Consider the following 12,752-nt stretch of genomic DNA (forward strand, 5'->3'; position numbering starts at 1 on the left):
TCTAAACTAAACGTTAAGCATGATTTTGAAGTAAAATAAAATTTAAATACCAAAATTAAACAAAAATAATAATTTATATACTAAACGTGTAATTTACCCTAAATTAAAATGCACTACCAAAATTAATCGTTGTAGTTGATTGATGATTTTGTAATTTCTCCTAATATTAAAATTATCATTCAAGTCTAATCACATGTTAATTGAATAAGGCTTTTAGGATCCGTTTCATTTATAATGATTACGAAAACCGTAAGCCAAAATTTGCAAGAAGATTAGGAGTGAACAAAATTCGAATGACTCGATCGAATGCTCACAGGATGTTATCAAATTTGGTAAATTTGAACAAGATTAAAGGAACAAGTAACGCTATTACCTGAGTTGTATGAAAGGCAAATTTGGTTTTAGATAAACAAGTTTCCAACATCAACATGTACAGTCGAAACTAACAAAAGAATATAAAAGGTTAAATCCATATGATCTAATTAAATCACAGAACCAAACGTTTAGAACTCCATAAGCATTTTTCTCAAGCTTTTGGCTGGTTTGCACTCTTGTACATGTCATTGATAACACTCTGCACCCAATCAGTTTTTAATCAGCGATCCAGCATGTACTCGTGCATGCACATACGCACGTACGCAAAGGAAAACCGAGACAGCAAAGAGGGGGAAGGGACAAAAAGCTAACCTGATAATATTTAAGCAGTTGAGGCCTCTTCTTCTTATATGTTGGAGTGAGAAGGTCGCGTTCCATGTCGAAGGGTGTCGGGTCGAGATGAACAGCTTTTATAAATTCAAAACCTTTCAGCTGCATAAAGATTATAGCATTAAGGTCGAATTTCTATATTCGTTTTTGTAGGTGAAAAGGGGGTGAAAACCATTCATAACAAACCTTTTTCTCTTTGCCAGTCTTTGCGAGCTCCCCAAGTATGAACTCTTTGGCCTTGGGGTTTTGGCAGATTGACTCGAAGTCACCACTTACATTATTGTTAGCAGCCCAGCTTTCGAGTGCCTCCTTGTTGGGGTTCACGACTGCCACGAGGGACGACTCAAAGCTGTTTCCGTAAATCCATATCTGAAATCAATGAAGACGAGAAACGGCCGAGTTTAAAAAGAATCCCGATCTCCAACAGGTAAAATACAAATCCAATATAAACTACAGCTTATTTCAATGACCATTTTACATTTAACTCCAACATCATGCAATCACAAGATGACATAGGAAAGAAAATGTCAACTGCCCATCATTTTCAGTGTCAATTTTACATTCAACCCCATCCCATTAACGGCTACATAACAAAGAGACGAGCAACGCATGGTAATGTATCAGAGAGAGAGCACAAGAAACGTACCGAATCAATGGCTGACACTTGACCATATATATTCTCCAGGTTCTCAACCGCTACATACTCCCCTTGTGAAAGCTTAAAAATGTTCTTCTTCCGATCAATAATTTTCATGCTTCCGTTTGGTTGCCACTCACCAATATCCCCTAATGCACGAAGAATTAAGGATGTTAACGCATAGATGATAAAAGCTAATGATGCATAGAAGATAAAACCTTAAAAAGAGACAAACTAGAAGACCTGTGTGGAGCCATCCATCTACCAATACTTCAGCGGTGAGGTCTTCACGTTTGTAGTATCCTGAGAATAATGTTTTTCCCCTGATACAAACTTCCCCTCGTGATGTGCTAGAAAGGGCGTCATAATTCATTTCGGGAACAGATTCCAGGCATATATCTACGTTTGGTACCGGAGGCCCCACGGTACCAAGCATTGATAATTCATTAGGTAAAGAGACAAAACTCCCCCCGCAACTCTCCGTCAGACCTACATTCAGGTCGATACAATATTGATAAATGTTCATGTTGCAGCAAGTGTGCACAGCTGGTAAAGGAAAAGGAATTTATCACAAGCACAAAGGCTGACTTCAACTATACCGTATCCCTGCAGAACATGACAACATGCCACAACTCGCAGGAACTCTTCCACATGAGCAGAAAGAGGTGCTGCACCGGATAGAATAAGCCGCACATTCCCTCCCAATCCTTGCTTTACCTGACAAAAATTACAACTCAACATGAGATTTAGTAGTCAACAGGATTTGTGTTGCTGTAAATGCGTTTTAATTAGCTTTTGACCAATATGAAAGGAGCCTTGATCATATTATGTACCAATGAGACTTTCATCACCTTACTGAAGACAATTTTGTCACAAATTGGAGATGCTTCTCCATGTTTGCGGCCCTTCTTCATGTTATAGTATTTGCTGCAGGTGTTATCATAGATCTCAGATATTAGTAAGATCAAAGCTAACGGTAATCCATATCAAGCAACTCTACCAAACACAGTAACAAGAAACACAAGCACAGCATGCAATTGGACCACAACTGATTTAAAAGCTCATAAACCCATAGGTATTTGAGACAATTCAAGTTTTGTTACAAGGACAAAGATGGTCTCATCCCTGTAGCTTGTTAGTTGAGAGAGCTTCCAAATGGAGGTGAGCAAAAGTCGGCACAAAGCCAACTTAACTGACATGTTAAAATTATTCGATTAGGTTGGTCATTTATTTATTTATTTTAATTGAAATGACTGAGAAAACCGATTAGTCTTCCCTGGGCCCTAATATCCTTTGTTCTGTGTACTGGTGAGTATGCCTGGTTATAAAACAATTTAACCCTATTTGCAATCAATATTTATTGCCGGTTAGCAGATAAAATGAACCACTTCTCATAAGAAACTGAATATATGAAAGTAACTTACTATGAGAATGCCAAATCAAACATCTTCTTTTTCAATAAGCCGCCCCCAGAAATCTTCTGTATTAAACCTGATAATGTAAGAAGGTTATGACAGTCTCACAGCTGAAAATGCACTGAAGTCTTTCAAAAGAAAACTGAATATAAATTTCTTATGTTTGATATAAAAGTGAATCAATCTAGTTTACTTCATTTCTTTAAATAAATACTAAAAGAAAAATAAGTTTTCCAGCTAGTATGTATTCCAAGTTGCCGACTGTAACCTTCAAAAACAACCCAAAAATGGCATTGCCTAAGCCCGAATACCTTTGTATGTGCAAAGAAAAATGCCAGGAACCAATCCCCTCTGAATATTCAAGAATGTAAGAAAGTTTACCAGAATAGATTCTATCTAACACACGAGGAACAGCACAGAAGATACTTGGCTTTAGCTCCCCAATATCTTCGACCAACAGTTTCACGTCCTGAAGATGAAACAATTAAGCAATTGCTAATTTGAATAAGTTCTTATTGAAATGGTACCAACTAAACGTGCTTACCCCACGCCAAAATCCTATTGAAGCACCATGTGAAATAAATGCTTCCTCAATCACTCGGTCAAAGATATGCGCCAGAGGAAGATAAGAAATATATACATCCTTCGTGGTCAACTGTAAATTTCACAAGAAACAAAAAAAATGAGATAAAGCAAGGAAGAGAAAAACCATGACAAAATTTAGAGGGGAAAAGATAACGCAGGTCAAACGAAGTGACTGGTGAAATGGTTTGTATTCGAATCAAAAAATCAAATGAAAATATCACCTGTTCATTTACACTCCCTAGCAGGCGCTTCACCCCTGCTATAAGAGTAACGATACTTTCATTTGAAATTAGGACTCCCTTTGGGTCGCCGGTTGTTCCACTAGTATACATTATTGTGCAGATATCAGTTTTCTTCTTCACCGGAAGATCAAATGTTTTATTTTCTCCCTGCAAGAAACAGGCATCAGAACTTAAATCGGAATCAACAGTAACCTATGAGCTAAAATCCCGATCCAGTATTGGGAAATAAACATTAAATAAAAATATGAAACAAATATCAAAAAATGCATGAGACACGGTTATGCAACAATCTACATAACAATCGCTTGAGAATGCTCAATCACAATGAAAATATGGAAAATGTCAACTCATATATTTACAAAGTCAACATTCTAAAATTATCAAGTGGACGGGTCATTGCACTTGCCAGTCTACATTTCAGTAATGTACAACACATTACTCCCAGAGCCTAAGGACGAAAGGCATAGACTCGAGCATGGAAAAGTACTGAATCCTTAGCTCATATTAAGCACTGCAAAACATGATTTTTACATCTATATGCCTTTATCTGAACTAATAACTAACAGGATAGCATTTTGTTATACTAAACACAAGTTCAGCAGAATAAATTTTTTTTAGGATAAATTCAAGAGCATAAGCAAATAGCCTACCAACTGCAAAAATTCCTCCCAAGAATATATAGCCAAGTCATGCTTCTCAGCTTCTGCCTTCTGCTCAGGTGTAACTTTCCCAAAGCTGACAATGGCTGCATAGCGAACATATGCACATAAATTATTTGTAACACACTACATATGAATAAAACCCCTGCCTCCACCCCAAACCAAAAATAAATAAGGGTAAATTACATGGTCGGTCATCCAACAATCAAAATTTTTCATTTTGGTCACCCAGGTCTTCCGACAAAACATCCCACTTAATATTTTTCAATTTCATGATTTAGAAGTGTTTCAAGTACTTGAACTCTAGCTTAGCCTAAAATTTTTCGGTTTCAGTTTCAACCTAAAATATAAACATTGTCAAGTAAATAAATTTCTCAAGTTGGTGCAGCGATTACTTGGGTTTGAATCCCAGCATTAACACCATTCTTTTATTTTCATCTAACCATTAGACCAATCACACGGTGAAACATGTCACCAAAATGAAAATCGAATATAAAATTTCGCGGCCATTTTCCAAGTTTTTGAATGTAGTTTACCCAATAAATAAGTAAGATGACTTACATTTCAAGTATTCTCTTGAGGCTGGAAATGTTTTAAACAGCTGAAAGGGAAAAGAAAAACCTTACATGAGAAACCAAAAAAAAAACTGTAGAGTTACAGATTCCCAAATCAAAACCATGGAAAACTAAGTAGCATGCATAGAAGCAAATGCTGATGATAAAAACAGTTGACCTATTTTGTAGATTCTTATTTTTGCAGAGATCTAGAAACATCTTCTGAAATTGTTACCACAATCAATACTAGGATTTCAAATATAGGTGTAAATATGCATACCTCATTAATCTTCTTTTCCTCTACAAAAGCTATAGAAACTTCTGCATGGCATATGATAAACTCCACAGCACCAGCACCTATAAATATACAACAAAGGATCAAATCAAACATTCATAAACTTTAGCAGACGCATTGAAATGGTCAAATAAGTTAAAGGGTTTAAAGATGTTCTAAATAACAGACTATTATGATACTCAAAAATGGGAAGCCTCCATAATACACATAAGATCGGTGTCCGCGAAAACTGAAAAGTAGTGATTTATAAAGATTTGAAAGCGTGCTTCTGTTGGTTCTCAAGAAGAAATACCTAGTGTGTCATACAAAGGAACACAATAAAGTCCATGACCATTGCAGGCCTGTATCAATGTTGCAGCGTTAGTAAACATTTTGGGCAACAAGCATTTTGGTAGAAAAACGTATGCTAAACAGAAACAAGTTATAGTGACATCTAAGACACCGGAGATGTCAACTCTGCAAAGCAGATGAAACATGCAAGAAATGATCATACCTCCATGCTTATTATCCACTCTGGGCAATTGGCACCATAAATACCGCATTTTTGTCCCTGTAACAAGGAATTAAAGGATTAAAATTTTCAAAATACACGTCAATTGTGGTGTGGATATTGATCCCAGAAATATGTTTTTTTGTTATAAAATCTTGACAAATAATTTTACAATTAAAAAGCAAAAAAGTCAGAGCATTACCTCCTTAACACCACAACTACGAAGGGAATTCCCGACTTTTATTACTATGTCATAAACTTCTTTGTAAGTTTGCCATACGTATTTTCCAGGCTGCAGTAAAAGCACAGCAATTTAGACATGAAATAAAAGTCGAAGGAAGCACTAGAACAGAAAGCAAAAATAACAGAAACTCAAAAAGAAAAAGGAAAAGAAGTCTGCAGCAGCAACCATACTTTCCCATCCACAATCTGCCGGCGACCAAGCATAGGGTTGTTAGGATATTTTTCAACTGACATACTGCAAAGAGAATGAAATGGGAATCATTATCCTCGATCAAAAATTACTCTTTACCGTAGCATAATAAGCACTTGCAGTTAGTTAACAAGTCCAATCAACCCCCATACTCTTGTGTAACCGTTAAAATTCAAAAGTTCCATATATTAGGCGCTTCGATCTTAAAATAATTCTCATATGATCCTTAAAACGACGTTCCTCGATCTCATCGCCACTCCAGCGCGAAATCAAAATAAATAAGCCAACAAACTAAAAATTTTACTGAACTTCAAAAGAAAAAGAGAGTAAAATATTTTAAAAAATAGCAACGAATTCGAAAGTCATTTGAAATCTTTAAAAAAAAGTCAAACCTTCTCTCGTAGTTTCATTATTTTCTTAGCAGTCAAGCAAGAGGCTAAAAGTCTAAAAACTAACCGGAAAATGTCCCAGCAACTTTCCATTCCAGGAATCGGAGCAGGGAATCCATCCTTGGCAAAAATACTCCGATAAACAGGGCCTATCGACGGCTGTCCGTCGCTGGCCGCTTTCCCTTCCTCTACCTTTATTAAGTAATTTTTTGCAGCCATTTGATAAAAAAATGTTCAGATCGAACGCACCGTGCAGCTTTTGTGATCTTACAACTCTCTGTACATATGGAGGGATCTGTGGAGAAGGAATTTCTTTGAGAAAAATAATATAGCTCCTAATAAATAGGCGGCTGTGGAAGAACGCTGTTTTCCTTTTATTATTACTTTTATTATTTTCTTTTTAGGTTCGGACATGTATTTGTATTGTAATACTTTATAAAGCAAAGTCTTCGGCACGTTGAAATTTATTATTATTTTTATTTAACTATATTTTTTAAAATTATTCACTAGTATCTATATATTAATGTATTAATTCAAATCAGATTTTACACAAACTATTAATTTATAGCATAAAGTATACAAATGGTCCCCTGATTATAAGATTTTTTTAAGTCATTTAACTATTAAAATTAAAATAGTCCTCTGATTATAGGGAGTTATTTTGTTGAGTCCCTCAACTTTTAAAAGTTACAAAATAGTCACTGATTATTCATTATGTTCCAAACTCGTTCTTTTCCGTTAAAAAATTAACGGTTATATGAGATGTACATTAATATGTTGATTGGGATATGATAAAATCTGATCTCATAATCTCAAACGACTATCATAACTCAGTCAGTATGTTAACGTCTAACTCAGACGATCGTTAATTTTTTAAATGGAAAATGACAAGTTTGGAACATAATAAACAGTCGGGTGACCATTTTACAACTTTTAATAGTTGAGAGACTCAATAAAGCAACCCTCTATAGTCGAGAGATCATTTTGTAATTTTTAAATAGTCAAAGGACTATTTGCGTACTGTATCCATTTTTGAAATAACTAAACCTACTAAAATATATATATAAAAAAAAGTTGAAGTACATTTAAGTTTTATTATGTTTTAGTATTGTCATCAAATTAAAATTATAAACACTATTTTTAAAATATAATATCTAAATTCTTTAGATTTTCTATCTTTAAATTGTAAGAAATAATGATATTTGTATTTTTTTAATGTTCTTTTATGGTGATAGGGTAATATTTATTTATTTTTTGTGTTTTCAAACAATAATTGTCTTTGTATTTAAATAGATGTAAATTTCTTTTATTAAAATATTTTATATTTTATAAATAATAAATGCATTTAATTTATTTATTGCTTTTAAAACTACTTTTGACTTGTAGAGGAGGGAAGGTTGGAAGAGTCGAATAAAACGAAATTAATAGGAAGAATTGGATTTGCGGTCATAAAATTTTAAATTTATTTTTATTAAAGCCATTTTTTTTGTATTTGTATTAACTTTCATTGAACATTAATTTAATAACTTTTAGTTATATAAAATTAATATAATAAGTCTATTCAATTTTAATGTAAAATTATTTTTTTAAATAATATTTATGAATCGAGATGATATTTTTAAATTAAAATAAAAAATAAAACAGTCATTAATTTGCTTGCATTAAAAGAAACTTTATATTCTTACTTACACATTTAGTTAACCGAGTTAATTTGGTTTTGGGATGGATCGAGTGGGAACGGATGGGGTAGTCGTCTTCATGATATTTTCAAATTCTTTTATATTTTAGATTTGTATTATGTATCTTTTATTGATAATATGTTTTTGCCTCTCCTAAAATTTATAAGTTTGTTTCCCTCTAAAATTTTATAAGTTTATCTTCTAACATAAAATTATGTGTTTGTACTTGCTTCGGTTTTTAATTTAACATAACTTTTTTATATTTTATAATAATTAATATTTTAATTTAAAATATTATGGCCTACTTTTTAAAATAAAATTAACTTATCCTTGAGGTTTTCTTTCTTTCTTGGTAACATAAAGTAAAATCTAAGCATAGAATTTGCTGAATCATGTGCCAATAATAAGAGAAAAACTATCATCTGGTATGGTCACGTACAAGGTCACTCACAGAAGCTTCTCCAAATTATTAGACGAGCACTTTTATTTGATTAATTTAGAGTTTAGTGACCCTAATTTTATTTTTTTATATAGCTCAAGAAATTAATAAATTAACTCACTTGTCAAAGAAATAAAATAAAGAGAAAAAACGAGGAACTCTGATGGAAGATCGTAACACCCTAAACATGTATAAGCTTAAAGTGTTACATTGGGTTGTCAAGACAACCACTAAAATTTAAAACATTTTTCATTTTCATTTTAAACATGATATTTTTATCAAAATAGATGTCCATTAAGTTATAAAAATACATAAATCGGAGCTTCATGACACATATTTTAAATCAAAATAATATATATCCTAGAGTTTATAAATTCGAATACAGTAATAAGGGACCTATGAATTCACATGTCCATTAAAATAATATTACAATACTCTAAAAGAATGTTGAAAATCTTGTTGCGATCGTGCTCCTCAAACAACTCAAACTACTAACCTGCGAACAAAAATATTTAAATGATGAGCTTACAAAGCTCAGGACTATAATCGCTAATCTATAGTAGCATTATAAATCTCATAAACATAAGCATGCTAGTAGATATGATAATAAGCAGTAAGTATATGCATGATCATTATCCAGTGTTGCATGCTTAAGGTTCTTCAGTTTTATCAAATTAGTATGAGTCTCATACTTCCCTTAGTTCACTACTAAGGGTCTAACCATGAACGTATATTGGGTCTTCAATCTCAATATCATACAATTCATTCATCATCATATGTAATACACAATCATCACATAAACATAATGATAGCACCCGGTGTCACTATAGTTGTCAGGTACTAATCATAAATAGGGGAACCCGATATCACACATACCTCGGTAAAATTCTCACCAATCAATACAAATGATCTCTCGGTCTCAACATAGCCATCGGGTATAGATCATGGAAGGGAATTCGATCTCAACATAACCTCGATATAATTTTCGCTCAATATAGCTTTGGCATGATGTCACAATAGTAGTCAAGTCAAGCATCATGGATATTCAACGATAGACACTAATGCAATCACACATGCATAAGTAGGTGTTCATAAGCCACACACATCAATCAATGTCACACAAAGGCAAGTAAGATGACTCAGCTACTGGAGCACCACCAGCACAATCAACTCAACATTACATCACTCAATCTCTCATCTAGAATGTTATGCAAGGTTTTATATTTCTTTTTTTATCTGCTAGTTCATTAGACCACATTATTCTGATCATTTTTATGCACAATGGTTGTCGAAATGATCTTTTCTTAAAAATACACAACAAAAACAAATTTAAGTTTTGAAAGTTGATTTTTAAAGATCTCGTCTCGAATAATTTAATGATCTATTAATACTAAAAAGTGATTCGAGGAGTCACCACCAACATTTGGTTAGGGTGTGCTTGGGAACCCAAAACATATTTTTATTTTAAAAAATATTAATTTTAATGAAAACAACAAATTTGTAGTCTGTGTTACCAAAATTTGAGTTTAGGAGTCAGTTACACGTGAGGAAGGATTAGCACCCCCACAACGCCCTAAATATGTACCTGATCGATTAATTAATTGTCTTTGCAATGAAATTTAAGAATTCGAGTTTTTAATTTTAGATCCCATACAAATAATATTCTTTGAATTTTAGGATGAAACAAAATAATATTTAATTATTTCCTATCGAGAAGAATCGACCTCTCATGCCTTAAAGCAATTGATTCTTACCCCAATCGAAATAAAGGAATATTACAATTTCATCCCCAAATTCATTATTAATTCCAAGTTTAAATGCACAAAAATAAATTTAAGATAAGAATAAAACGTTCTTTGAATTTTAGGAGGGAAAAAGGAAATATTTAATTATCTTCTATCGAGAAGAAACAACCTCTCATGCCTTAAAGTAGCCATTTCTTACTCCAATCAAAATAAAAAATAGTATTATTTCCTTCTAAAATTTGATATTAATTCGAGAGGAACTGATAATATCTAATTATTTTCAATAGAGAATAAATGACCTCTCATACCTTAAAACATTCATTTATCACTCCAATCGAAATGAAGAAATATTATTATTTCATCCTAAAATTAAATATTAATCCGAGAGAAAATGATAATATCCAATTATTTCCAACCGAGAATAAATGACTCTCATTCCTTAAAGCAATCATTTATTACTCCAATCGAAATGAAGAAATATTACTATTTTATCCTAAAATTCAATATTATTCGAATGTTATTATTTTGAAATCCCATTGAAAAATACATGTAAAAATAAAAAAATTAAAAACATACATCAAGCAAGTACAATTAATATTTATTTACCAACCTTTAATGAGAATAAAGATGTTCAATTATTTAAATACATCGAAAGAAACCTTAGATTTGATCTAACAGTCTTTTCTCATAGAACTTAATTAAAAGAACATGATCTTTTTCTTAATCACCAAATTTGAAAATGGATTCAATTTAATTCGTGTCACTTAATGGGATATACTATTTCATAATTATTCCTTTTTACTAGCTTAAAACATGCTTTTAAAGAAAAATGCTTAAATTACTAAATCAGTCCATAAATATTAAAATAAAATTAAATCATCATTACACATGACCAAAATGCAAAAACACCTAAATAAAGGGACTAAACAAAATATCCCAAAAAATACATAATAGGCATGAAAATGGGTAAGTAACAACTTTGGTCCCTACAGGTGACCAACATAAAAACACAACTAACTTAGGGGGACCTAAGCGTGATTTTACCCTAAACTTCAGTGGCAAAAAAACAATTAACCCAAAAGATTTATATAAAAGCCCTAAAAACCCTAAACTAAACCTAATTATTTTTAGCAAACTTGGCTGCCTCCTTCTCTCAACTTTCCATCTTCTCTCATAGATCGAGAGCTCCAAAGCTCTCTAATCTCGCCGACCATCGGTTGTGGTGGCCCCTCACCACTCCTATCGTCGTCTAACTTAGACCAGGGAATTAGAACAACGAATAAAAAACAACCTCATCCTTTGTTTCTTCTTCTAAACCCCTAGACTCTTCGACCGAACCACTAGGAAGCCTCGATGCCATAAATCAGTGACCTTCACCTATTCGACCACCACCAACGGTGGTCAGTTGAACAAAAAACCTAGATTTAGACTAAACCCAAGCCTTTTTCTTTCCTAATATAACCCTAAAACGAGGCTAAAACCAATATATAAGATCCCTACTCCTTAGACAGAACTGACTGCTTAACTCCCTACCCGCGAGGCTCTACTCCAGCAAAGATCATTGCTCCGATGGGAAGCTCAAATCACTAAGGTAAAACTCTAACCCTCATCTCTTCCTTTTTTACTCTTTTATTTTGAGAAAAAGAAAAGAAAAAACAATGCATGCGAGGCTTTCTTTGATAAAAATATGAGGTAAAAAATACCTCTATATTGTTTTTGATAACTTTTGGGGAGTTAAAAAAAATCGACCCCATTATAGTAAAAACCGAGGCTTTTTATAACCCCAAAAAAGTTACATTTTTATCATTATTTTTCTTTTGTCTTGCTTGTTTATTTGGATGAACTGTTGTGGAAGGTTGCCTTCCACGGTTGGTAATGATGATGATGGAGGTCACAGGTGAGGGTTAACATGTAGGGAATGATTTCGTTTTTGTTGTTTATTTTTATTTTCCCCTTCTTGCGTGTTTGGTGAAGCTTGGTAAAAGACGATGATATTGGTGGTTGAAACGATAACTGGAGGGTGGCTGGAGGGACAAAGAAACTGTGACTTTACTGTAATAGGGTAAAACCCTAATTTACTTAATTTAAACCATTAAATAGGGTTCAAATTTGACGATCCATGATAAGTGGTGGCTGAAGTTAAGGGTAAAACCCTAGTTGGTGATTAATTGGGTCGTTTGATCTATTACAGATCTAAAGACGGGGATAATTCGACTCGTTAGAATATGAGAAAACCCTAGATGTGTTGGTTCCTCACTTGGTCTTTCATTGGGTTTAGAAGATTTGGTTTAGTTTGGATTGTAATTTGGGCTAGCTGATGGGCTTACTGTTTGGGCCGGTTGATGTTGTATCGGGCTTGGATATGGGCTTGAATTGTACTTGCATGCAAAAATAATAAAAGAAAAATAAATAATAATAAAATAGTTTCGATCCGGAAAAATGGGTGTCGACTGCCCTCTTTGTACATTCTTATGTTAACAAGAAT

At 33.1% G+C, this 12,752-nt stretch overlaps 1 protein-coding gene across 1 annotated transcript; it reads right to left on the reverse strand.

Annotated features, from left to right (window-relative positions):
* Positions 1–383: 383 nt before the first annotated feature.
* LOC120166890 (long chain acyl-CoA synthetase 4-like) lies at positions 384–6,638 on the reverse strand. Its single transcript, XM_039176067.1, has 19 exons — positions 6,472–6,638; positions 5,997–6,060; positions 5,785–5,874; positions 5,586–5,642; positions 5,385–5,433; positions 5,078–5,154; positions 4,805–4,844; positions 4,235–4,329; positions 3,564–3,731; positions 3,302–3,412; positions 3,139–3,226; positions 2,767–2,833; positions 2,194–2,269; positions 1,942–2,059; positions 1,586–1,831; positions 1,352–1,491; positions 892–1,074; positions 688–807; positions 384–574 (listed from the first exon to the last, which is right to left on the reverse strand). The coding sequence occupies exons 1-19, from the start codon at positions 6,621–6,623 to the stop codon at positions 527–529; spliced, it is 1,989 nt and encodes a 662-aa protein (XP_039031998.1). The 5' UTR covers positions 6,624–6,638; the 3' UTR covers positions 384–526.
* Positions 6,639–12,752: the final 6,114 nt, after the last annotated feature.

The sequence above is a fragment of the Hibiscus syriacus genome, unplaced genomic scaffold, assembly GCF_006381635.1.
Source record: "Hibiscus syriacus cultivar Baekdansim isolate YM2019G1 unplaced genomic scaffold, ASM638163v2 tig00111648_pilon, whole genome shotgun sequence".
NCBI lineage: Eukaryota > Viridiplantae > Streptophyta > Magnoliopsida > Malvales > Malvaceae > Hibiscus > Hibiscus syriacus.

Excerpts from the sequence above, each read along its gene's own strand:
- LOC120166890 (XM_039176067.1), bottom strand. The coding sequence starts at position 6,623 with ATGGCTGCAAAAAATTACTTAATAAAGGTAGAGGAAGGGAAAGCGGCC. Across the intron at positions 2,270-2,766 it reads TTTGATTTGGCATTCTCATA|CAAATACTATAACATGAAGA; the intron begins GTAAGTTACTTT and ends TAACACCTGCAG. Across the intron at positions 1,492-1,585 it reads AGATGGATGGCTCCACACAG|GGGATATTGGTGAGTGGCAA; the intron begins GTCTTCTAGTTT and ends TTCGTGCATTAG.